General features: G+C 40.9%; 2 protein-coding genes across 3 annotated transcripts; one reads left to right on the top strand and one right to left on the bottom strand.

Annotated features, from left to right (window-relative positions):
• The first annotated feature begins 7,405 nt into the window (after positions 1–7,405).
• LOC139368842 (NACHT, LRR and PYD domains-containing protein 12) lies at positions 7,406–14,932 on the top strand. Of its 2 annotated transcripts, XM_071108251.1 has the most exons (9): positions 7,406–7,756; positions 8,061–9,690; positions 12,262–12,423; positions 12,763–12,936; positions 13,047–13,220; positions 13,380–13,553; positions 13,674–13,847; positions 14,002–14,169; positions 14,581–14,932. In XM_071108251.1, exons 1-9 carry the CDS (start codon positions 7,729–7,731, stop codon positions 14,648–14,650), a joined length of 2,754 nt encoding a protein of 917 aa, XP_070964352.1. In that variant the 5' UTR covers positions 7,406–7,728; the 3' UTR covers positions 14,651–14,932. The 2 variants fall into 2 exon arrangements, with proteins under 2 accessions (XP_070964352.1, XP_070964351.1); XM_071108250.1 differs by having other exon boundaries at positions 7,563–7,756; positions 13,380–13,847; positions 14,581–14,848.
• Positions 14,898–21,373, bottom strand: LOC139368843 (ceramide synthase 5-like). Its single transcript, XM_071108252.1, has 11 exons — positions 20,969–21,373; positions 19,197–19,299; positions 18,655–18,785; positions 18,490–18,547; positions 18,217–18,267; positions 17,966–18,058; positions 16,801–16,929; positions 16,160–16,266; positions 15,816–15,972; positions 15,393–15,566; positions 14,898–15,281 (listed from the first exon to the last, which is right to left on the bottom strand). Exons 1-10 carry the CDS (start codon positions 21,139–21,141, stop codon positions 15,405–15,407), a joined length of 1,164 nt encoding a protein of 387 aa, XP_070964353.1. The 5' UTR covers positions 21,142–21,373; the 3' UTR covers positions 14,898–15,281; positions 15,393–15,404.
• Positions 21,374–27,084: the final 5,711 nt, after the last annotated feature.

The following is a 27,084-nucleotide window of genomic DNA, read 5'->3' as shown; positions in this document are numbered from 1 at the left end:
TAAGTATGACATGCTCAGGAGAGAGATGTGTGCAGAAAGGAATATTGCTGCTTGAAATAAAGTTGCAATTTGTTTGCTTCATGTAATGTACAGTATCATCCCAGTGTAATTAATGTGCAGTTCAAAATTAGCACCACAAGGTGTCAGCGCTAGCATTTGTTTTACTACATGTAAACAAACCACTAGCTTGCTCTCTTAATTAAAACCTCTTAAAGGATTGGACCCTTTTTTTTAAAGTGCTCTGTCAGCTACAACCCAGTGGGCAGAGCTAGGCATTTTGCACTGGGACACGTTTTCTTTAACGGTATAAATATACGGTATAAAGCCTCTCATTTTACACTGGGTCCGCCGTAGTTCTGTGTAACCTAGTTAATATATTTGAGACCAATGTATTGCAGTTAATTTCGTCTTTGACTTAATAAGTAAAATATCTTTGAGTAGTAAACAGGGAAACGAGTCCCAGACAGTTTGCAATAGAACATACCATTGGGATCATCTGGTTCTCACCTTATGATAGAATGTTCCGATTTTTCTGCCAGATTATCTTTCTGCACATCTCTTTATTTACAATGCTGTTTGTCATGCTTAACACCAACGCAGGACATTGAATGTTACCAGAATTGACTCAGAAAAGTAACAAAAGTAGGCATACAGTATTTTAAAAAATGTATTTCACCTTTATTTAACCAGGTAACCAAGTTCTCATTTGCAACTTCGACCTGGCCAAGAAAAGCAGTTCGACACATACAACAACACAGAGTTGCACATGGAATAAATAAACATACAGTCAATAATAAAGTAGAAAAAGTCTATATATAGTATGTGCAAATGAGGTAGGATAAGGGAGGTAAGGCAATAAATGGGCCATAGTGGCGAAGTAATTACAATATAGCAATTAAACACTGGAATGGTAGATGTGCAGTAGATGAATGTGCAAGTACAGATACTGGGGTGCAAAGGAGCAAGATAAATAAATAAATACAGTATGGGGATGAGGAAGTTGGATGGGCTATGTACAGGTTCAGTGATCTGTGAGCTGCTCTGACAGCTGGTGCTTAAAGCTAGTGAGGGAGATATGAGTCTCCAGCTTCAGTGATTTTTGCAGTTCATTCCAGTCATTGGCAGCAGATAACTGGAAGGAAAGGCGGCCAAAGGAAGAATTGGCTTTGGGGGTGACTAGTGAGATATACCTGCTGGAGCGCGTGCTACGGGTGGGTGCTGCTATGATGACCAGTGAGCTGAGATAAGGCGGGGCTTTACCTAGCAGAGACTTGTAGATGAAGCCAGTGGAGCCAGTGGGTTTGGCACCGAGTATGAAGCGAGGGCCAGCCCAGAGCGTACAGGTCGCAGTGGTGGGTAGTATTTGGGGCTTGGGTGACAAAACGGATGGCAATGTGATAGACTGCATCCAATTTGTTGAGTAGAGTGTTGGAGGCTATTTTGTAAATGACATCGCCAAAGTCGAGGATTGGTAGGATGGTCAGTTTTCGAGGGTATGTTTGGCAGCATGAGTGAAGGATGCTTTGTTGCGAAATAGGAAGCCAATTCTAGATTTAATTTTGGATTGGAGATGCTTGATGCCTTGAGTCTGAAAGGAGAGTTTACAGTCTAACCAGACACCTAGGTATTTGTAGTTGTCCACATATTCTAAGTCAGAACCGTCCAGAGTAGTGATGCTGGAGGGGCAGGCATACTGGTATTGCTCTTTCCTTATTGAAATGGGGAATAAAGGAAGACTGGTTTCATTTTCAATGAAGACACAATGAAGACATTGTTAGATTGAATGTATGCCTTTAACACGGTCTTTATCTCTGTATTACAGCAAGTCAAATAAAGATTTGTGCAAACTGGAAGTGTGACTTCTTTCCCCAATGATTTCCTAAGGCTAGTTATCAGCTATTCTATACCAAGGCTAGATGAGGCTGAATGGCAAAGAATTCATGTCCTTGGTACATGAAGAGAGGAAAGAAGGAGAGGAGAGCTGAATGAGCAGTGTCGTATGTGCCCAGTGTATTCCTGGGTGATATTATTTTGGGAGTGGGACAGAGCTTGGACAGTGTTTTTACTCATGCTTTGAAAAAAATGTTGTCTGCTTTTTTTTAATGTCTATATTTCTGTAGATGTTTTTTTTTATCGTCATTATCCTTCCCCCTTGAAAACATATAGAGGATTGGTCCACTGATGTTACCTGCATGATCAGAGGTCAGGCAGACTAAATTAGATTAGACATGTTGTCTGGCAACAGGTGTTTTTATAGCATGAAGAGTCTACTGCAGAACTATGTGTATGTGGTACCATCCATTGTAGAATAGTTTCTGTACAGCAGATATTGTAACTAATACCTCACGAGAGATGGATTTACATGCAGAGTCATTCCATGCAGGTCTCAGTTAACCCACAGTTTGCATCCTTGATGTTTAAACCACATTCTAACCTGAAAGGGGCAATATGATCCCGTTGATAAAGACTCTTTTGGGAGAGAGTTTCAGCCTGGCTTTTCAGTTATTATTAAGACCATTGAAGATATAAAAAGTTAATCTTGCATAAGAGCAGGAAATAGATGTGTGTGAATACAAAACCAAATGTGGATTTTTTTCACCGTGTAGACAACCAACTAACATTCCTCTTTGGATATTTTTCTAACATTCCTCTTTGGATATTTTTCTTAATTTATATTGGGGTTGTTTTTGCAAGCCATTGTATGTGTACAGAAAGAACTTGAAATAAAGAACGTAAATAATAATCCAAACGTTTCGTCTCACTTCATCATTACATCTCTCACCATAAGGTCACTTTAAATTGTTGCTACTTTTTTATAACCTATTGCACATACAAAAGTGAGATTATGTTATTCACTCAAGACTACACATTTTTTGGTATGTTTTTGCACCATCCTATTTTTCACATTACTCTGTTTAAATCTCAATTTTATGACCTGGCAACCTTTGGGGTCTTATATGTTGAGATAAGTGGAATTGAAGAGTCTGACATGGAAAATATACCCTAACTTGTGATCTGTGTAAGAGGCACTATCTAGTGAGAAATTGTCAGTTGTAACCCACTCGGTTGTGGCTTTCAGCCCTCTCAAAATATTACAAATCATTGGAGCTTCAAATGGGTTAATGCATAACCTTTGGGGTCTAGGATGTTGAGAAAGTGGCAATGAAGAGACTAACATGGAATTTCACGCCTAACCTGTGATCTGTGTAAGAGGCCATATCTAGTGAGAAATTGTCAGTTGTAACCCACTCGGTTGTGGCTTTCAGCCCTCACAAAATATTAAAAATCATGAGCTTAAAAAGAGTTCATTAACAGACAAGAGTCTGACATGGAATATAATGCCTAACCCTAACCTGTGAATAATGTGTGTACTACCACAATATCTGACCTTCCCCCAATTCAGTAATGGTCTTCAGTGAGGGGCACAGCTGCATGTTTCTGTCCTCTATGACATACATAGAAGATCCTAAATCCATTTCATTAGATCAGAACAGGATGGATCGACAGGGATTCATATTTATGGTTTACAACCAAAAGTATATTGTGTTGATTGTATTCCCAGCCTTTATGTGATGGGATTAAGGACAGGTGTCACATGATGGATTAAACATGTTTGGAGAATTTGATTTATTTGACACATGCTATACATCACGAGGAAAATGCAGTTTCAAGTCATTCACCTTTGGATGAAAGTGTCCTATATGAGTCAGGTTTTCACTGCAATCCATTAGGGAATCACATCATGACTGTGGACTCTATGAATAAACCTGGTCTTCAACATGTTTGGCTTGCAGTATGTTCTGCTTGGAGTCTTGCATCGGCAATTATCTAGCTGCTGTGGTGATGACAGTAATACTGGAGGAGGTCCTTGGTAAACAGGATAGATGTAGTATTTTGTCAGGCCTTATTTATTCAATTTGCCAATGTCCCCCTTTCTGAAAATATAGAGACACCAACAAAAGGTTGGTTTAACCTCACACAGCAATCATCTATGAAGGAACAATATATTTTCTCATGCTATTTTAACTATCAGGGATTCAACAGTCTTACTTTCGTAAAATTGGTTTAATTTAATCAGGTATTTTTTCATACAGTATATGAACTGTTCACACACACAGACACATACTTGTATATATGGTTCATGAGGTCAATCAGTTTATAACATGGTTTATGGGGACCCACCCTTCCCATGGTCCTATTGATGACATACATTTATTTATGTAGAAGATACATCGGACTTCAGATTTGTTCATAGGATCATATTGGAATAATATGCTTGTAAATATACACACACTTCACATTTTACATTTTAGTAATTTAGCAGACACTGTTATCTAGAGTGACTTACAGGAGCAATTAGGGTTAAGTGCCTTGCTCAAGGGCCCAAGGACAGATGTTTCACCTAGTCGGCTTGGGGATTCAAACCAAGAACCTTTCAGTTACTGGCCCGACGGTCTAAACCGCTAAGGTTTCTCCAGACCCAGATTTGATATCATTCTCCTTGCTTTTACTCTTGAGGAGGGCTGGATGGAGGGCAACTTCAACCTGAAAAACAAACACATTTCCCACACACACGCCTAGGTTGTAAAACGCAGTTAACACAACAGTTGTTTGGCACAAAATATTTACACAACCATTGTGTCAAATGCTTTGTTTATCAGTTTTACAATCTGAGTGTGTATGGTGGCCATTAAGGGAAAAAAGACACTGAGTATTCAAGCTGTAATTTCAATACGATTGAGATTTGTAAAGTCATATATTGGTTGGTGGTGACATATGACTTACTTTTCTTTTAGCCCCATGGAGCATAGGGCTTCAATAGCATTGAGTAAGGGTTCAGCCCACAGGGTCCTGGAGACAGGTGATGCATGCTGCCCCACCACGACAGCCAGCCTGGTCTCATAGACTAGACGTAACATAATAAATGTAAATCCGGGACGCTCCATTTAGTATTATATGTTATGTTTGGGATGGTTACATAAGACAGATGGTAAATTATGGCCAAAACAAAAGAAGGGTGGTTGGTCGGGGTAGATAGGTGGGCATATAATGCAAACTTCTAGCAACCTAAAGGTTGTGAGTTCAAATCTCATCAAGGACAACTTTAACATTTTAGCTAATTAGCAACTTTTCAACTACTTACTACTATTTAGCTACTTTGCAACTACTTAGCATGCTAGCTAACCCTAACCTTAACCATTCTAGCTAACCCTAATGTTAACCATTTTTGCTAACCTTAACCCTTTAACCTAACTCCTAAACTTAACCCTAGTCTAACTAGCTAAAATTCGGAACATATCATACGTTTTTCAAATTCATAACATATTGTACATTCATTTGGCAAATTCGGAAACATATTGTATGTTTTGCAAGTTCGTAACATATAATACGAATTGTAATTCATAACATATCATACGAAATGGGTGATGGACATTCACAAAAAATACATACTAAATGATGTCTCGGATTTACTTACAGAATTATACAAAATGCTCTGAGACCAGGTTGCGACACTGTACAGTCAGACCCAAAATTATTGGCAGCCTTGAGAAAGATGGTTCAACGGCGTCATGAACTTTACCCAGCACAAGGACATTTTTGCCAAAAACCTGGTTGCCTCCGTCAGGAGGCTGACTCTTGGCCGCAAGTGGATCTTCCAGCAACAAAATAACCCCAAGCATACATCAAAATGTATGTATTGTTAGACAAAATATTTTTCTCTAAGTAATTGTATTAATATAAAATAATAGAATTTCCGCATATTTTTGAGCATACAACATTAGCTCAGTATTTGCATAATTTAATTTACACAGTCTTTTTTGCTCATCTTTATCAAGGGTGTTTTTTTGTGATTTCTGCGGCCAAAAATGCTTGATTTTGCGGCAGCTTTCTGAAATTCTACAATACATTTTGCAATGTTTTTTTAACACGTTAATTTCCTATAAAGCAATAAATAAAGTAATATGTGCTCAGTTTTAGGATGGTTTTAAGCAGAATACATAATATAAAAACAATTTGAATCATCTAGTGCTCAATTCTGTTTATTTTCCTGAACAAACAGCTCTGTCATAATCCACTCACACATTCACTCACATACACCACTCCTCTCCATCAGGTTTGGGGCTTGATACCAACACAAGATGCACCTCCCATTCCTGCTCTCTCTCTCTCTCTCTCTCTCTCTCGCTCTCTCTCTCTCTCTCTCTCTCTCTCTCTCTCTCTCTCTCTCTCTCTCTCCTCTCTCTCTCTCTCTCTCTCTCTCTCTCTCTCTTTCCTCTTAAAAAAATAGATTCAAAGCTGAACATGATGGATCGATATTTCTTTTTTAAAAGTTGTCTAAAAAATGATTGAGATTGTGATTTTTTTTCTGAAAGGGTCGTAAGGGAGATATAGAACAGGACAGGTAAAAATAGACTTGTGGTTGATTATTATTCCATTTCTTCCATAAAAAAATCCAAAAAGATTGTGGAAATTGTTTTGCACGATCGTTAGATGTTATTTTAGTTGGCAAATTATATTGATTTCTGTTCATTGTATTGGTCAAAATTGAGGGCTCTAGCATAATATGCCCTGATTGGTTGATTTTGCATTGAATTATGAGATCGCAGAATCCTGGAGGGACTGATTTATAGGCTAGGTTGTAGCAACCTGATGGGTATAGGGGAAATTTAAGTATCATGTAGTAGCCTAAATCTATCGATGTTACATTGAGCTGGGTGAATGGAATATGCATGGCAGTCATCCAATATGCTTTAATAGAAATACAAATAACGCTTATAAAAAATTAAAAAATCTTAAACGGCACTGACCGCAACTGAGTGGAACCGCCAACCTGATGCTTCACATTTATACATCCAGTGAAATATCTGGATCATTGTTCTGTTTGTGGTAGCTATATATCTAAATATCTCTCTGTACCCATTTCTGATGATCCATTGATCTCATCTATGATGTCTTGATGGCTGGTGTCGACAGCTACATGCACATATTTATTTTACAAATTGTTAGGACCAATGAGAGTAGAGCTACTGAATTCGGACATCATATACACATGTCAATATATGGCATTTCGTTGGCAGCCATATTGAACTTTATGTCCATTCCTGGAACCGGGACCACATTCCTCACCAGCGCGGCAGTATCCTACTCGAGGGTATTCTTTCAAAGTGTATGTCAGATACTGAGTGTTGATAAATAATCATTAGAAATAATATATTTTCCTCTTTTCTACTGTATGTATGTTATTCATAATTCATTAATTAATTATGTGGTTGCTAGCTACATTCATAAAAACATTGAAATAAAAAAAAATCAACATATTTTCGCGGACCACCTGCAGTACCTCTAGGGGTCCTCGGACCCCAGGTTGAATACCCTTGCTCTATAGTATTGGCTGGCTGAAACTAATCACAGTATATGAAGGCTGAAACTAGTCTACCCTGCTGCCGTTAGGTGTTTCCGCATGTTCATTGGAATAAGTCGTTCCCAAAAAGGAGTTGTTGAATCTTGTCCATAAAGGATATTGCACATATCACTTCCTTCTTTTTCATCCTCTATTCTAGCTGCCACCCGGAACATATTGTACAGTTGCACAGATACAACATCGGCTGCGATTAGTTTTTATTAATTTGCGAAAACATACTGTTTCAAGCCTCTGCCAAGCATTTTATTGCCTATTGTTCAGAACGAAAGAAAGCACAGGACACCAGCGGGAATTATAGATACATTATGGCGACATCAAAGGATTGTTTTCAAAGTAAGTGTACGCCGCCCCATAACAATTTGATTTTCATGTAAATGTTGGCTACTTTGTGAAATCCATAGACATTAAAACCAGGTGCAACAGCCTAGAAAAACTGTAAACCGCAATATGGTTTACCTTATAGTGAAAAATGTATTTGCATGCTTGTTTTCGCATGCCTGTGCGTCTGTGTCTACTTTGTGCTCCAATATGTGTGTGCCGACTTTGCGTTGATGCGCGTGCATGTGCTTGCGTCACCTAACAATGTCCCTCTGTTTCTCAACGTTCCTTTTTTCAAACTGCTGTTTTCTCTCGACAGCTATCCACACGATGCACAAGGAAGCACTGCTGGCCCATAGAAAGCAGAAGTCAGAGGACACATCAACCCTTCTTGGAGGCCAGTTGCCAAATAAAGTTGTGCATGATAATAATTACATTCCGCTCATGACTACTGGTCCTGATGTGTCAGAAAAACAGATGCAAGAGAAACCACAGTCATTTCAACATGCCATTCTAATTGCATTGCCTGAAGATAGACACCAGCCAAAACCTGTTATAGTGGTTGGTCCAGCTGGAGTTGGCAGAACCACTGCCCTGGAGAAGCTAATAGTGGACTGGGCCACTGGCAAACATCTCCAGCACTTTTCCTGTGTCTTCCATTTCACGTTCAGGGATCTGAATGCCCATAAGGGGGTGCTGTCTCTGCAGGCATTGCTGCTTCAGTGCTACAGTCACCTTTCCCCTGAGTCCCTGGCTCTAGTCCTGCAGAATCCAAAGTCTCTGCTGTTTCTGTTTGATGGGCTGGATCAGTACCAGCACAGCCTGGAACCCCCCACATCCCTGACCCTCTGCTCGGACCCTCAGCAGCCAGCCTCAGTCTCTATGTTAGTGGCCAGCCTGGTGCATGGACCTCTGCTCAAAGGGGCAGCCATACTGCTGACCTCAAGGCCTACCGCAGCCAGTCTTGAGTCTCTAGACGGCTACCGTGTGGAGCTGTTGGGGTTTCTGAAACCCCAGAGGAAGGCCTATTGTGAAAGGTTCTTCTCTGATCCAATTGTAGCCAGTCAAGCGTTTGAGAACATAGAAAGGACAATGGGGTTCTATGATTTCTGCACCTCTCCTAGATTCTGCTGGACGACTTGTTCCATTTACAAGTCTCTAATGGAGGCTGGAGAGATTCTTCCTGAGACACTAACCCAGCTGTTTGTTTATATCACCGTCCACCTTATTCGGGCACTGTCATTGGACACGACCAATGCCAGAGACCTGGTGACCTCCCTGGGTAGAATGGCTTCCCATTGCTGTCTTGGCCCGGATTCAAACTGCTCCAAAGAAGAAATGGCCTCCACTGATGTACAACAGTTCCTAACAACTCCAACATCACTGAAAGATTTCCTGCACGTTGATGGTGACCTGGAATCGGACAACTGCATTTTCTCCTTCCACACCCAGAAGATCCAAGAGTTTTTCTTGGCTGCATCCTTCTACTTAGACGAGTCAGAAGCAGTGAGTGTGGAAGAGATGTTAGAGAACCATGAGGGTTGTGTAGAGTTTCTCGACCTTTACCTGGCAGGGCTTTGTGAGCCCTCTCAGAGGAAGCCTCTGGAATCTGAACTTGGAGAGTTCAACACTGACCACATCATGGACTTCAGCAGCTGGTTTAAAAGCACCTCTCGGAAGGCACTGGAGAGCTATCACACAGACAGACACCTCCATTACTTTCATCTGCTCCATCAACGTCAGAATGAGAAGCTGGTGAAGGAGATCATCATTCCGTCTGCCCGTGGCATCAGCTATGGAGTTCTGGGTGTACATGACTGTGTGTCTCTCAGCTACATAGTGACATGTCTGGGGGAATGGGATCAGCTGAATCTGTACAGCAGCAAGGATTTAACTGAGGAAAAAGCCAACCTTTTGGTTCCTGCCATACGTCTCTCTCATAAAATAATGTGAGTAATTGAGGAAACAGAAAATCAATGTGATTTGTTGTCTAGTATTTTGCTGCTAGTAAGTGTGACCCAATTTAGTTTGGTAAATTATATGGTACAGTGGCAATCAATACCTCTCGTCTGCAACTAGAAAGTAAAACAGAAACCTAAAGCATGTTTTTCCAATCCTACCACTGTGGGACCACATACATACATAAAAATTATGTATCTACTGTAACGACCCTGGTTTATAAGTGTGGATCGCAATACTACTATTCTACAGCTATACATATTACTGCCTGGTATGGCAACAGCTTGGCCTCCGACCGCAAGGCACTACAGAGGGTAGTGCGTACGGCCCAGTACATCACTGGGGCCAAACTTCCCGCCTTCCAGGACCTCTACACCAGGTGATGTCAGAGGAAGGCCCTAAAAATTGTCAAAGACTCCAACCACCCTAGTCATAGACTGCTCTCTCTGCTACCACACGGCATGCGTTACCGGAGTGCTAAGTCTAGGTCCAAAAGACTTCTTAACAGCTTCTACCCCCAAGCCATAAGACTCCTGAACAGCTAATCAAATGGCTACCCAAACTATTCGCATCCCCCCCCCCTCTCTTTTACGCTGCTGCTACTCTGTTTATTATCAATGCATAGTCACTTTAACTCTACCTACATGTACATATTACCTCAATTACCTTGATTAACCAGTGCCCCAACACATTGACTCTGTACCGGTACCCCCTGTATATAGCCTCGCTATTGTTATTTTACTACTGCTCTAATTATTTGTTACTTTTATTTAACTTTTTTTTACTTACTGCATTGTTGGGCTTATATTAAGGGCTTGTAAGTAAGCATTTCACTGTAAGGTCTACTACACCTGTTGTAGTTCATATTAAACGTTCATATTACTTTAATCATATTACTTTTTCATATTACATCATTACTTTAAGACGTGAAGGTCAGTCAATTTGTACATTTCAAGAACTTTGAAAGTTTCTTCAAGTGCAGTTGCAAAAACCATCAAGCTCTATGATGAAACTGTCTCTCATGAGGACCGCCACAGGAAAGGAAGACCCAGAGTCACCTCTGCTGCAGAGGATACGTTCATTAGAGTTAACTACACCTCAGATTGCAGCCCAAATAAATGCATCACGGAGTTCAAGTAACAGACACATCTCAACATCAACTGTTCAGAGGAGACTGCATGAATCAAATCAAATGTTATTTGTCACATGCGCCAAATACAACAGGTGTAGATCTTACAGTGAAATTCTAACTTACAAGCCCTTAACCAATGATGCAGTTCTAAGAAAATACCTAAAAAATACAAATTAAGAAAAAAGTAAGCGATAAAAAAACAAATAATTAAGAGCAGCAGTGAATAACAATAGCAGGGCTCAATACAGGGGGTACCGGTACAGAGTCAATGTGCGGGGGGCACCGGTGTCGAGGTAATTGAGATAATTATGTACATGCAGGTAGGGTTGTTAAAGTGGCTATGCATAGATAATAACAGAGAGTAGTAGCAGCGTGGGGGGGGGGGGGTGCAAATAGTCTGGGTAGCCATTTGATTAGTTGTTCAGGAGTCTTATGGCTTGGGGGTAAAAGCTGTTGAGAAGCCTCTTGGACTTAGACTTGGCACAGGAAGCTTGTCCCCGGTGATGTACTGGGCCATACACACTACCCTCTGTAGTACCTTGCGGTCAGAAGCCGAGCAGTTGCCATACCAGGCAGTGATGCAACCTGTCAGGATGCTCTCGATGGTGCAGCTGTAAAATCTTTTGAAGATCTGAGGACCAATGCCAACTCTTTTCAGTCTCCTGAGGGGAAATAGGTTTTGAATCAGACCTTTATGGTCGAATTGCTGCAAAGAAACCACAACCGGCTGTGATTGGGAGTCCCATAGGGCGGCGCACAATTGGCCCAACGTCATCCGGGGTAGGCCGTCATTGTAAATAAGAATTTGTTCTTAACTGACTTCCCTAGTTAAATAAAGGTTAAACAAATAACACATGTGACAATTAAAATATGATTTGATTTTCTGTCGCAAACAAATTACTGTTCCTTTTCAGATAGTGGAAAGAGACATATTACAGTATGATTTACTGTATGCATGGTATGTAGGTTACATTGTATAAATTCATTCCAAAACATTTACGTAACAAAAATGTTACATTTTGTACAATTTTAACAGTTCTTTAAAGGGGAAATTTGCAGTTGCTACATTTATTTTAGGACTGATATATACCCGTTGATTCTTGGAAGAATATAAATGCCTCATGATTTTAGTACAAAATTCTTACCCCATCAGAACCCCAAATATAAGCTTATTTTACTCCCATGTTTGGAAACAACAATTGGAAACAAACACTAGCCTCAACATGGTTAAAACTATAATTTTGATATCGTGGATGGTCAGTCCTTGTATATGAATTTGAGTGGTTACATTTCTCCAGCTCCATTACTCAGCTTTTTCCCAACACTGGTGGGGTGGCTGCTTTGTTATTGTTTCAACTGCAGATTTTCCTTTTAAAACATCACCAGAGCTGCATACACACGCACATCTTTTCATCTGTTTTGTCCACAGCCTGGTTCAGAGCTCTCTTAGTGCTGGGGCTCTCGCTCATCTGGCCTCGGCCCTCAGCCAGGGAAGGACCACAGAGCTGGATATGTCCTACAACCCCATGGGTGACACAGGCTTCAAAGTTCTTTGCACAGGACTTGGGGACTGCAACATACAAACATTAAAGTGAGTTCCATCTTACTTCACAGAATATGACATTTACAGTGTTTGCATCATGCCATTCAAATGTAATGCACAATCTAATATTGATGTCGGTGTTACAGTAAATTACGATTTCAAAATGTTCTCATCTTCAATAGGTTATTGAAGATGAGGTCCCATACTACTCATACACGGAATATAAAGCATTTAAAACATATGACACCATAAACTTAATTATAACACTATTATAATTTCCTTATAACAGGGTTATATTGGCATTTGGCGCATGCTATTGAATTACATAATAGTAAAGTCACCTGGTCTGTTTGTTGTATCTAAATGGATGATGATTGGTTTCTGTAGACTTCCAGTGTGCGGGTTAACAGAGGCTTGCTGTGGGGACCTGGTGGCAGTCCTGACGTCAGAGAAATCACAGCTCCGCGTGTTGGAGCTGAGGGGGAATACTTTCCATGACCAGGGGCTCAGGAAGCTGAGCCATGCACTGGGAAGCCCTCACTGCAAACTGCAGGAGCTGCAGTACGTACTCTAGCAAAGATATTGTATTGGTATCATTTTGGAAGAAGAATACATCTATGATTGACAGTTCAAATATCATTATTAGCCTGTAATTAGTTGACTTTGTGAAGGTTACCGAGGTGTGAGTTGACGGGGGGGTCCATGGAGGCCTTGTCAACTGCACTGTGCGTTGGCCAATCAGAGCTGAGAATACTGAACCTGGCACAGAACTGCCTCACCGACCAGGGGGTGGATTGGCTGGCCAAGGCACTCCAATATCCCTGCTGCCAACTGCAAAGCCTGATGTAAGGACCAGATAGATAACGGATGCTGTTATTATAGTTATAATATCTCACTCAAGTCTCTAGGACAAATCAAAAACCAACACATTGCTCAGATATGGAGATGTGTGATATGACATGTAGTATCTCTCCTGATTCCCTCTCTGCTCTATCCCTTGCCAGATTGTTTGATAATGAGTTGACAGCTGCGTGTTGTGCTGGTGTGGCTGAGGCCTTGCAGTCAGAAGGCTGTAGGCTGACTGAGCTGGATCTGTCTGTGAATGCGTTGGGCCAGGAGGGGGCACTGCAGCTGTGTAAGGCCCTCAACAAGCCTGGACACCCACTGGAGAAACTGCGGTACTACAGTCCACAGAATACTTATGTATTGTGTATTATCTGTTGTAGTCTGGGGACCCCCTTGGAAATCGAGACGATTCATGCCTTTGTATCAGTACCAATTAGGGTTTTCTGTTGCAGCTTGGTCCGCTGTGAGTTGACTCCCCTGGTCTTCAAGGAGTTGGGCATTTTGCTGAGCAGTGGGACCTCTGGACTGAGAACACTGTCTGTGGGCCTGAACAAAATAGGAGACGAAGGAGCCAAACACCTCTGGGTCGCACTGGGAGACAAACGGTGCAGTCTGGAGCACCTGGAGTAAGTGAACAGACAGTGTGTGTCGCCAGACCGGTTTTGCTTTGCTGCGGATCAGTGTAACACTTGAATCCTCATATGTCACATCAAAGATTTAGAGGTATATACCAAGGCTTAAGTCCTTGGCAAAACTTAGATAATGGTGTGTGTGTTACAGTGTTGAGATGATCCAGCTGACGGATGCCTGTGTTGGAGACCTGAGTGTGGCGGTGAGGGCCAGTGGCTCCCTGAAGAGCCTGGTCCTGAAGAACAACCATCTGACTGACACCTCAGTCCCAGCCCTGGTCCAAGTCATGCAGGATAGTCGCACCATGCAGGAGATGAAGTGAGTGAGCCAAGTAGTGGTGGACTCCACTGATACATTGTAGTAGTATTGATGGTTCTCTATACAATAGTATTCATGTTTTAGTGTTCGGTGCAATTTATATTTTGATAGGACCACACCAGAGGCTAGTGGGTGGAGCTTTAGGACAGGCTCATTGTAATGGCTGGAATAAAATGTTAGTCAAACATGTGGTTTCCATATGTTTGCTGTGTTCGATACGTTCCAAAGAAATCCATTCCAGCCATTACAATGAGCCCGACCTCCTATAGCTCCTTTCACAACCTCCTCTGTACCACACGCAAAAGACACGTTGTTTCGTAATCCCTACTGCTGTTGTGAAATTTGTGCTATCACAATTTGTCATGTGAAAAGTGTAAGGGTTCTTCTGACATTTGCCTTCGTCTCTTTCAGTCTGCAGTATAACGACTTCAGTGAAGACATGTTTGAGATGATGGACCAGTGTGCAAAAATCAAATACTAAACAAAAATGACCTTTGAAAAATGTCACCACCAAAAAAACTTGACTAATTTAGCCTGAGAAGGCTAAATAAAAACCAATCCATTGACAGTATTTGTTTGATCCCTCCATTCTTTCTACTAGTATAGAGTTACATGACAATGGGCTTCAAACAGCCATGGGCTGAACGGTGTCTGATAGTGAACACATTCATGAGGTTACTTGAGTGCCATTGCTAAAGTTTTGGTTGTCAAAAGATGTTAACTAATGATTTGGTTCAAATAAAGGTTTTTAATGAGAAAAATACAGATCATTACTACTTTATTTTTTCCCCTCGGATGAGGGGAGGCAGCATATTCAGTAAGGCACACAATCTCTTACAACCATTAAAATATCACCGGTTTCATCTATAAAGCTCTCTCCAAGTAAAAAAAGTGAGTTATCAAAACGACATTGTAGAAATGAAGAAGCAGTATTTGACCAGTAAAACTTAATGAAAACTTTCCTCTCCTATTTCTACTATAAGCAAAGGCAAAGTTGTAAACTTGATACAAAGAAACACACAGTGATAAATAGGAGGTCCTCAAGGCAGCAAACATTGTCAATTTTATCATCGTCTTCACAGCCCACACCAGTCCTGAGAGGGTTTGTTTTTCTGAAAGTGAAAGAAGAGTTGAAGTTCAGTTAAACAGAGCTGGGACCCATTTAAGTGGCACACAGCAGAGGGGATCCATTTCAGAGACCTCCGTGTCCAGTTTATAATCACCTCTCCCTGTGTTCAGTGGTCTTTTGTTCCACCTTTGGCGAAGCCATTGGTCCCGTTCTCTTTTTTTGGTGATTGCTCGCTACCGTTGGGATGTGACTTGTTCCTGCTCTTGACATTGGTGTCCGTCTCCTCTTCTGAGCTGCTCTCGATGTCACTGCGGTCATCCTTCGCCACCTTTTAAAAAGGGACAGAGTTTGTGCTCAGTAACAATGAATAGTCTGCAAAGGAATCATACAAAAAAATCTGATCTACGTATTACTGTTTTTCCTCCCTAAACCTAAACAGGTGGTCTGTGTAAAAGGACAAATGTTTCGATATTGGCAATGTTTATTTTTTAGGTCTACAACGTGAGCATATTATACAAACTATCACTGTTGCTACCATAGGTTCACTATTATTCAGACAGAGTAAAGTTAAACACACCTTGCCCTTGAATATGGCTTTGATGGCGATTCTAGCGATGAGGTAGAACCAGAAGACATGAAGAGACTGCAGGACCAGAAGCAGGCCGTTCAACAGCCACCAGGACCTGTACGGACCGACAATCTCCCAGCTCTCCACCAGCACACTGTATATTATCCTTCAACACACACAACCAAGCACACGCGTTACCAGGGCACTGTCACAAGGAGACGCCAAAGAGCCAAATCCCTTTATAGAAATCAAATTAATTATACATCTATCCTATAGTGCTGAGGACAGAATGGCTGGAGTTAGATAACGCAGCTCTGTGCCTTGTTGCATAATTCAATATGTACCCCCCTTACCAAAAGGGATAGATGACAAGTCGCGTGATGAAGAAGACGATGCTGAATACTACAAAGCCGGTGTCACAAATCCGCTGGTACTTTGCATAATTGGCCAACTTGGCCAACTTGGGGGGGAAGGAAATGAATAGACACATGAGTACAGATAGCAAACCAGCAAACATGTTTAATTCTCCTTCAATGACACCTCTCGCTGTACCTTGGTAAACAGACATGTTAAACAGTCAGATTCCAGTTAAACAGGTATTAACTAAGTGCAGCAGTAGTGCACACAGCTGTTCAAACACAGAGTAAACACACACCAGGGTGAAACCCTGTACTCTCACACCCACAGACCATAAATAATATTTCAGTTGTGTGTGGAACCACCTCAGCCCGTAAAAAGACAGCTCTACACATACAGTATAGCATAGGCCAAAGCCTAATATTTAGAAAAGTAAATACCTTTTTGAATATTGTTCTAATTCTAGACATTCAGTTACATAGCATTGTTTAAATATTCCCCATGCAATGTTAATGGGGAGCTAACATGGCTGCCACAGAATGTTGAAGTGTCATGTAAGTACATCATAATGCAGAATCCGCATTGGCCAACTCTCTAAATGCATGGCTCTGGTATAGGCACTTGACATTTTATCTACCTCCAGCACGATGTCGGAGGCATCATGGACACACATGACCATAGTGCCTATTCGCAGCATGTTGTTACAGTAGGAGAAGGTGATGAGAGTTATGGTGGCCAGGTGATGGACAAACATGATGAGGAAATCCTGTCAGAGGACAAAGGTAAACAAAGAAATAGAGGGATAGAGGTAGACAAGGGGGGAGAGAGGGGGAGGGAAAAATATTTACACACATGCCATTTCATTCCAATAAAACGCATAGAATTAGTGAGTGAGTGGAACCAAGGTCACAACAACCTGGTCTATTAAACCATCCCAACAAGTTCATTGACCTGACACAATGTCGTCACCAGCTTTTGAAAAGGCTGCATCTGCTTGGCAATGAGAATTCTTCCACACATGATTAATGATCTCCTAGAAACTTCACCAGATACTTTTAGTTATATATTAAACTAGATCGCATGTACTGAGTATATTTTCTTAACTTGAAACGGCTTACGATTTTGCAATGTGTTGGTCTTCATTGCTCCTGCTTATTAAGGATCTTTGCATTTGTAATGATGTACAAAGATGCTAGGGTCAAACATAAGAGTATTGGAAAACTTTACAACATGCAAAACTTGCTAAGTGATACAAATAAAAAATCTTCCTTTCCCCTTGACCCACTACCAGAGAACAGCACAGTGCTAATGTAATTCTACCTCTTCCAGCAGCACCCATGTGACAATGGATTAGGTCTACTCTCAGTAGGATTGGACTCTGGGCTAGTGCTTCATACATAAACTCCTGTCCCAAACTATGCCTCTATAGAAACTCACTGCTGCGTCTAACCTGTTCATCAGAGTTCACACAGTATCGTAGGCCTTCTAATACAAAACAATAATTACCTTGCTAACCTAGAGTGAGAGGAAAGTGTCTCTGAAATGAAGTAACAAAAACAGGACATACTGGTAACAATTCTTGCTAAACGACCAAAGACTTTCCAGAAAATCAAGTGGATTTAAATGGCTTGCATACCAGCTACAATAGATTGGCCAATTAGCATGAATGAAAGCCACTGACTGAAGTGGTGGTAGGATTAGTGTTTTTGAGAGAGGGGAGCACAATAGCTGCAGTTTCAATGTCCACCTACCCCACTACAAGTCCACCCACCGTGCCCCTCCAAACCAGTCACCTGGCTCACCTTCCTTTTGATGTCTGTAAACTGGGAGAACATGAGGGACCAGTAGAAGGCCAGCTCGGCTACATAGTAGTTGTACTGGCCAGGACTCAGCGTCTGTGGAAGCAAGGAAGAACAATAACACGGTATCCTTAGCAAAAGTGGGCCATATTGAGAACATGAACAACCCCTAGGGTTAGGAATTGAATCTTCATCTGTTGACTATTTAGATTAATGATCATGGTATATAGGTACTTGGTATGTAGATCCTTCACCTGAAATGGGTAGTTGTACCAGCATTGCCGTGTGTCCCACATCCAAGGAGACTAGAGGAGGACATGCACAAGTCAAAGATAATCAAAGAGGATAACAATGCTTATCAATAGGACTTCCTCTTGAAAGCGATCTGCATAGTCAGCATGTTATTCTTATTGTTACTTTCATTCCTATAGTAACAACAATTTTAAAAGGGCTTCTTTCAATTTAAAGTGTGTTTGAATTATATTCAAGTTGTTTAGTTTAGTGCAGTAGAAGTCAATTCAACTCACCACCCACAGATAGCGAATTGCATAGGTAAATATACCGGTATAAAATGTCAACCTCCACCTATGATGCAAAACAAACAGCAAAGGAAACATAAAGAAAAGAAACAGAACAGAACAGCAATGCTGAAGCTAGTGCATCTAGATTGATTAAGACTTTTCAGAACCTACATGCTCTCGCAGAACTTTGTGAGTGTACTGGGCTTGTCCTGGTTCCTCCGGAGTCGGAACCATCTCTGGACTTTCCGCACATCCCAGTCCAGCTGCTTAGAGAGCCCCTCGACCCGCCGCGATTCTGGACTCTGAGGAAAAGGCACAGGAGACACAGAGACACTGCTTTAGAGTCAAAAACACTACATTGCTGTCCTACTAAACAAGTCTAAGGAAAGTTGGCTACAGACAAAACAGACTGGCATCTAACAGATCTAATTGGCTTTGGACAGTAACCAACCAATTCTGATCACACTTTCCCGAGTAGCAAGTAAAAATCAAGTTCACCAGCGTGGAATACATCTACGATAGGTTGGATTTTTATCATTTCCACTTATTTATTTTTTTACTTCCACTAATCCACTTGCATTTACAGAATATCCCGTTAATTTACATGTGGTGAATTGCTTTTACATCGTGAGCAATAACATAAGAAACATTTCAGGTCACAATGCTGCATTTGCCCACCCAGCAGCAGTGTATGAGACCAATGCTTTAAGTACCGTTGTGGATGTAAACACCCTCTCCAGGACAGCGTTGGGCTGGGCTCGTCGGCTCTCTCCAGCCTGAATCTGAAGTATGTTGGCACAGGGCTTGGCTACTAGCCTAAACACACACACAGCACCAGAGAGAGAGAGAGCAATATTAAACATGGACACAGGGTTGGCTCTATAGTACCAACAGTTCTCCAGAAACCTCAGCAGAGAAGATCATGGCTTTCACCAGGGGCCTATTCCACAAACAGACACAGCGCCTTCACAGTTTACCCACAAATGTATTTTATGTGCAATGGGTGTGTGTGTGTAAGAGAAAAGCAGTTAGAATGAGAAAGGGATGTGGAGGAAAACACAGTCAGAGGGAGAGTATGAGGAGGAATGTAGCACTAACTCTAAACTGAGGAGGCTGATGAGCTGTCATGTGAGAGGGCGGTGGGTCAGGAGGAGAAAGCTCCTAGCTGAGAGTGAGACAGACACTAACCAGCAAACTGAGGTCTATCACAAGACCTCCCCGACCTCAGTGTACTGCCTCTTTGACCCATTCAAACAACATTCACTTCCTTCCTATCACACAATCCAATGTACTACCTAGGCCTAAACATTTGCCCAGCTAACATTTCAGAAAGCATCTGTTCAGGAGAGGCCTTGCTATGCAGAGAATTCAAATTACCTATTTGGATAAGCAGACAGCCAGCATCCAATTCTACTGCGGTACACAGAAGAGAACACCAGTAGTGCATATCATCAATAATCTTGTTTTTCCCAATCCTTCACCCTCATTTACAATAATGTGAAATCATATGGATAATTAATAGAAAGCAGATGGGGCAGTAGGTAGCCTAGTGGTTAGAGCTTTGGGCCAGTAACCAAAAGGTTGCTAGATTGAATCCCCCAGCTGACAAGGTAAACATCTGTCTTTCTGCCCCTTAACAAGGCAGTTAACCCACTGTTCTTATGAATTTGTAATTAACTCATAAAATACAAATATGGATAGACACATCGACTGTTGACTTTTACCAGTTCCGTTGCTTATTTCACATCAAAACAGTCAAAAGGGACACAAAGATAAGGACTTTGAAAGGAAAGGACACAGAGAGAAGAGACATTTTAGACGTTAGAGATGCACACAATATAATCCAATGGCCATGTCACTTGCAGCAGTCAATTTGCGTGAACTTCGTCCCTCTACAAAGATTAGCATCAGTGCAGCTGACCAAATTACTCGCGAGATTGTATTTATTGGTTACAGAGATTACTCAAAGCCTGGTTACTAAGTGACTCTATGGCGTTTAATATAACACAGGTCAATGAAGCCAGAAGGGTAACTGTTTCTCTCACACCAGTGGCACAATTTTTTCCCCCTAAATTAGGCTACCCTTCAGGTTAAACAAGACACCTATGATCCAAACGTATACTCAATGGCTATTCGTAGCCTACTTTTGGCCTACACACAGTAGCATACTAAAAGTATTATCCACAATAGTGTTTGTGTCAATAGTCTAAATTATATAGACTAGAGTAGTGTTGGGGACCTATCATCAGAAAACAATGCCTCCTTATAGGCCTATCATGGCCCAAGGGCAGTTCGCTAATTAGTTCCTCTGACTGGCACTTACTAAACGCACACACACACACACACACACACACACACACACACAATCAGTTTAGCCAAGGACTTGGCCTTGGTTTATACCGCTAAATCTTTGAGACATATCAAATGCGGAAATATTTTGTTTACAAAGACAAGTCAATACACGTTACTTTGTTACATAGCCTACCTCTCAAATAACACCCTGACAGCCAACACGCCAAAAGCAAGCGGTAAGCATGAGAGTAGCTGGTCAGCTCTGGGGTACTCCTCTCCTGGTGGTGGGTGCTCGAGTTCCGCCCAAGTAACATTCGGTGGAAGCCAGAAACTCTCACTCCAAAACCAAGCTGAGAGCGAATTCATTTTGTGGTGATTCCGGTCCTTCTCAGAACAAAAAAAAACAATATGTTGTGTGTAGCTGTGCGAGGGAGAATCCACCTGTTTCAGGCACTACTTTGGTAGACTTCCCATAAATGTGTGGAGCTAGAGAGTCTGCTACTCCTGGATAAGTTGAGGAAGTAGGCTAGGTGCGCGGTGTCACCTCCTTCTTCCCCAGCACCATCAGCTCACTGGCATTTTTGGAAACTCTCATTCCCATGAGACCGCGTAGTCACGACGATACATTACAGGTAACGCCCATAACTGGCAACGCCCACGATGTGTCAGAGTTTCGAGCATCCCTTTGTGTGTCATGAATTGCATAATAACTAGCTTACGCAAAACTAAAAACAATAACGTTAGCAATAATAAACTATTTAAAAATACAAAATATGGAGAGAGGCTGCATAACTTTGGGTGTTTTCACATATAGTCCACAACAAAATAACCGATCTCAGTCCCCTTTAAAGAGAACTCGGGTAAAAAGAACAATAACTCAGTTATCTTTGTACTCACACTGCATTTGCCTTTGAATAAGGACTCAACTCTTGCCAGTTCACTTCACATATTTGTGGTCCCAGTCCTATTTGCATTCACATTGCTATGTTTAGAAAGGAACCAATATATTTGTCCAACATTCACTCGATGCAATCAAGGTTTTTACAAAGTAAAGGACCATCATTTCCATCATAACGTGTAATCGGAAAGCTAGATACTGTACCTACTTATATTTGGAAGTTAATAGATTGCATTTAGTTAAAATATGTGATAATTGTCATCAGAAGATACTATTAACATCTAAATATTATTTGCAAAAAAGTAAAATAGAAAAAGAACAACTGCAGATTAAATAATGCTGTAACTGAAAACTGAACACCTAATGTAGGCTTCTGTCCCTAGAATATAATTGACTTTGTACCCTATCTTGTGATTCTCACCAAATATGTTGTTGACTTCTCACAATATTCAAACCCCACAATCGAATAAACCGTTTTTGAAGCTCTCTTAGTCGATAGAAAACATATAGATTTTTTTTTATCTGACAATCACTAATCAACAGCACATTTTTTTTCGCGAACCTGCACATCGTCGTCTTCTGTCGTTTGTGGAACCAATGTTTTTTTTTCGTATCTTCATTTAAGTAGGCAAGTCAGTGAAGAACAAATTCTTATTTACAATGAGGGCCTGGCAAAAGGCCTCCTGCAGGGACGCAGGCTGGGATTTAAAAAAAAATATACAGTTGAAGTCTGAAGTTTACATACACTTAGGTTGTCATTAAAACTCGTTTTTCAACTACTCCACAAATTTCTTGTTAACAAAATATAGTTTTGGCAAGTCGGTTAGCATATCTACTTTGTGCATGACACAAGTAATTTTCCAACAATTGTTTACAGATTATTTCACAATTCCAGTGGGTCAGAAGTTTACATACACTAAATTGACTGTGCCTTTAAACAGCTTGTAAAATTCCAGAAAATGATGTCATGGCTTTAGAAGCTTCTGATAGGCTAATTGACCTCATTTGAGTCAATTGGAGGTGTACCTGTGAATGTATTTCAAGGCCTACCTTCAAACTCAGTGCCTTGACATCATGGGAAAATCAAAAGAAATCAGCCAAGACCTCAAGTCTGGTTCATCCTTGGAAGCAATTTCCAAACACCTGAAGGTACCACGTTCATCTGTATAAACAATAGCATGCAAGTATAAACACCATGGGACCACGCAGCCGTCATACCACTCAGGAAGGAGACGCGTTCTGTCTCCTAGAGATGAACGTACTTTGGTGCGAAAAGTGCAAATTAATCCCAGAACAACAGCAAAGGACCTTGTGAAGATGCTGGAGGAAACAGGTACAAAAGTATCTAAATCCATAGTAAAACGAGTCCCATATCGACATAACCTGAAAGGCCGTTCAGAAAGGAAGAAGCCACTGCTCCAAAACCGCCATAAAGAAAGCCAGACTACGGTTTGCAACTGCACATGGGGACAAAGATCATACATTTTGGAGAAATGTCCTCTGGTCTGATGAAACAAAAATAGAACTGTTTGGCCATAATGACCATTGTTATGTTTGGAGGAAAAAGGGGGATGCTTGCAAGCCGAAGAACACCATCCCAACCGTGAAGCACGGGGGTGGCAGCATTATGTTGTGGGGGTGCTTTGCTGCAGGAGGGACTGGTGCACATTCACAAATTAGATGGCATCATGAGGTAGGAAAACCCAACTTATTGTGGGATGCTTGTGGAAGGCTACCCAAAACGTTTGACCCAAGTTAAACATTTAAAAGCAATGCTACCAAATACTAATTGAGTGTATGTAAACTTCTGACCCACTGGGAATGTGATGAAAGAAATAAAAGCTGAAAGAAATCATTCTCTCTACTATTATTCTGACATTTCACATTCTTACAATAAAGTGGTGATCGTAACTGACCTAAGACAGGGAATTTTTATTAGGATTAAATGTCAGGAATTGTGAAAAACTGAGATCAAATGCATTTGGCTAAGGTGTATGTAAACTTCTGACTTCAACTGTATGTAGAACAAAACACACATCACGACAAGAGAGACACCACAACACTACATAAAGAGAGACCTAAGACCACAATTTAGCATGGCAGCAACACGACAACACAACATGGTAGCAACACAACATGGCAGTAGCACAAAACATGGTACAAACTTTATTGGGCACAGACAACAGCACAAAAGCAAGAAGGTAGAGACAACAATACATCACACAAATCAGCCACAACTGCCAGTAAGAGTGTCCATGATTGAGTCTTTGAATGAAGAGATGGAGATAATACGTTCCAGTTTTAGTAAAAAAAAATTGCAGCTTGTTCCTGTCACTAGTTGCAGCACACTGAAAAGAGGAGCGACCCAGGGATGTGTGTGCCTTGGGGACCTTTAACTGAATGTGATTGGCAGAACGGGTGTTGCATTTAGAGGATGAGGGCTGCAGTAGGTATCTCAGATAGGGACGAGTGAAGCCTAAGAGGGTTTTATAAATAAGCATCAACCAGTTGGTCTTGCAACGGGTATACAGAGATGACCAGTTTACAGAGGAGTATAGAGTGCAGTGATGTGTCCTATAAGGAGCATTGGTGGCAAATTTGATGGCCGAATGGTAAAGAACAGCTAGCCGCTCGAGAGTGTTTTCTGGTCTGTAGAGTTTAAACCACTTTGTAAGGTTCAGCTCATGCTGTAAGTCAGGATTGTCTAATGTAAATTTCATTAGTGAGTCTTTTTAAGAACTCTGGCCAAAGGGGGCATTCCGTCTTGCTGACACGAACTCTGAGTTCACTTGGGCATGGCTACTGACAGGGCACAAGTTTATATGAAAAGCAATTATCTCATTTAGAAGGCTAAAATCACATTGTTACCGTCACAAAAGTATTTTCATATTTAATCATATATTTTATACAACATTTGTTACATAGGATGTATACACTTTCAGAGTTACAGTTACTTTGTCATACTGCCCTTAGTGACATCACAAAATAATAAACCATATGACAGGATTATTCTTTAGATCCCAACAGACTGTTCTTACCATTCCTGTCTTATGAATATTGTTCCAAAGTTAATTCTCTGGCCATTAGAATTTTAAGGCGGCAAAGGTCTTCTGTAGATAAATTAATTTATTTCCCAATACTGCAGGGCAAGGAAGGAGAGTTTCTGCAAACTATTTATGACCGGCTGTTAAGTCATCAAACTGACCCAATTCCCCCCTCTCTCCTCTCCTGTGGGAGGGGGGTCTGGCTATCTGTCTGCCATGTGCCAAGATGATCTGGCACCTTTGATCCTCACCATGGAGAAAGAGTCAAACCATGCCACATCCGACGAGTGTCAGGGCCGGTGTAGTAGGATACAATCTTAGTCATGTATTGATGCTTTGCCTGTTTGATGGTTCATCTGTGAGAGAGAGAAAAAGGGGGCAGTATGATGCTGGGCCTTCAGGCTAGGGTTCAGTGGAGATCGCTGGAATGAGGACACTAATAAAGGATGGTAGGCAGGCCTATATGAAATTGAGTTCTTTCTCTGTCTAATATTGAGGCAGGCTTATACCTTATTGTCACTTGCTCGACTAGCACAGAAAAAAAGGGGTTTGGTAGTGGGTTAATTTTATTTTTTATTTATTTTTTATTTCACCTTTATTTAACCAGGTAGGCTAGTTGAGAACAAGTTCTCATTTGCAACTGCGACCTGGCCAAGATAAAGCATAGCAGTGTGAACAGACAACACAGAGTTACACATGGAGTAAACAATTAACAAGTCATTAACACAGTAGAAAAAAAGGAGAGTCTATATACATTGTGTGCAAAAGACATGAGGAGGTAGGCGAATAATTACAATTTTGCAGATTAACACTGGAGTGATAAATGATCAGATGGTCATGTACAGGTAGAGATATTGGTGTGCAAAAGAGCAGAAAATAATTCAATAAAAACAGTATGGGGATGAGGTAGGTAAAAATGGGTGGGCTATTTACCGATAGACTATGTACAGCTGCAGCGATCGGTTAGCTGCTCAGATAGCAGATGTTTGAAGTTGGTGAGGGAGATAAAAGTCTCCAACTTCAGCGATTTTTGCAATTCGTTCCAGTCACAGGCAGCAGAGAACTGGAACGAAAGGCGGCCAAATTAGGTGTTGGCTTTAGGGATGATCAGTGAGATACACCTGCTGGAGCGCGTGTTAATGAAGATAATTAGATTGTTGAAGAAAGGATAATAAAAAAAATAGGTTTTGTTTGGAATTCATGTATTCATTATTGAGAAGGGATTTTTTGAGATGACTTAGTCTTGAGTTTTTCTAGCGATAGTTCTACAAAATCTCATCATAAGACACTCCCAAACGGTTCAACTGGGAAATTAACTGAAGTGACCTTGTTCTTTTTCCTAGTTTTTTTGTTCATACTATTCAGAAGGTCTATGTATAGAGCTCTCTTGCTTTTCTACCTTTTCTCACAGGATACTTCCAGGAAATATAAAAACATATATTGTGTGTCTCCAGCTTAAACACAATACAGTATAAGTTGTATTAAAGTGGACATTGATGAGAATGTATTGATCTGGTAGGGCCTAATACAGATTTAGTTCTATGTTTAAGGGTAACCACATGACCTGACTAGTACAAACTGGGCCCTAGTTCAACCCTTTAATTAGGTTACATATTTTCTCCACTCCAGGTGACATCACATGGTCAGAAAAAACGTGGGTCCCTACAGGAAATATTTTATTAACTCCCTTCTTCATTTATACTCATCTGTACATGGATGATCAAATGCATCCATTCAGTCTAGGAGGAAAAACGTTGTAGTACTGTGGAAGTCACAGTACTTGGTTGTCACACCCACAAATGCACAGCAGAGTGGCAGTATTACCCTGGTGGTATTTACATTCTATTTTTTCATTCTGTTTTGGTCACAGTTCTCTAGGTTGTCCTTGAGACTGTGTAGTTTCAAGTTTTATTAGTTGAATGTACAGGATACACGTGGTATACACTGTCTAATGAAATACTTATTTGCAGGTTCCTTCTCGACAATGCAACAACAATAAGAAATAATAAAATGTTTTTAGCATAAGTATAATACAGGAATGCACAATTTATATTACAATATGTACACGTATCAGGGAAGTGTACTGGCAGTATTTCCTTCATTCATGGTTTTCCTAGATTAGTCTCTGCGGTTTTGCTAAATCTCTTTTATTATTCTGTCCCATTCTGAACTTCTGGCAAAGCCTCCTAACCTTTGTAATGTCACACCACATTAGTTCAGTGTATTAGTTGCATTCTCCACATCTAACATTACACCCGTTTATATTATGTCATACTCCACATCATTTGTTTCTGTTTATTCTATGTCCTGCTTTTATTGTCAACAGTACCCCATTCAGAGCTCAAAATGTTGCAGCATAATTTATCC

Source organism: Oncorhynchus clarkii, chromosome 16 (genome assembly GCF_045791955.1).
Source record: "Oncorhynchus clarkii lewisi isolate Uvic-CL-2024 chromosome 16, UVic_Ocla_1.0, whole genome shotgun sequence".
Taxonomy (NCBI): domain Eukaryota; kingdom Metazoa; phylum Chordata; class Actinopteri; order Salmoniformes; family Salmonidae; genus Oncorhynchus; species Oncorhynchus clarkii.
This window is presented reverse-complemented; position numbering and strand designations above follow the sequence as displayed.

Excerpts from the sequence above, each read along its gene's own strand:
- LOC139368843 (XM_071108252.1), bottom strand. The coding sequence starts at position 21,141 with ATGAATTCGCTCTCAGCTTGGTTTTGGAGTGAGAGTTTCTGGCTTCCA. Across the intron at positions 19,300-20,968 it reads GTCAGGGTGTTATTTGAGAG|GCTAGTAGCCAAGCCCTGTG; the intron begins GTAGGCTATGTA and ends GTGTGTGTTTAG. Across the intron at positions 18,059-18,216 it reads GGTACAACTACCCATTTCAG|ACGCTGAGTCCTGGCCAGTA; the intron begins GTGAAGGATCTA and ends TTGCTTCCACAG.
- LOC139368842 (XM_071108250.1), top strand. The coding sequence starts at position 7,729 with ATGGCGACATCAAAGGATTGTTTTCAAA. Across the intron at positions 12,937-13,046 it reads TGCAAACTGCAGGAGCTGCA|GTTACCGAGGTGTGAGTTGA; the intron begins GTACGTACTCTA and ends GACTTTGTGAAG. Across the intron at positions 14,170-14,580 it reads CGCACCATGCAGGAGATGAA|TCTGCAGTATAACGACTTCA; the intron begins GTGAGTGAGCCA and ends CGTCTCTTTCAG.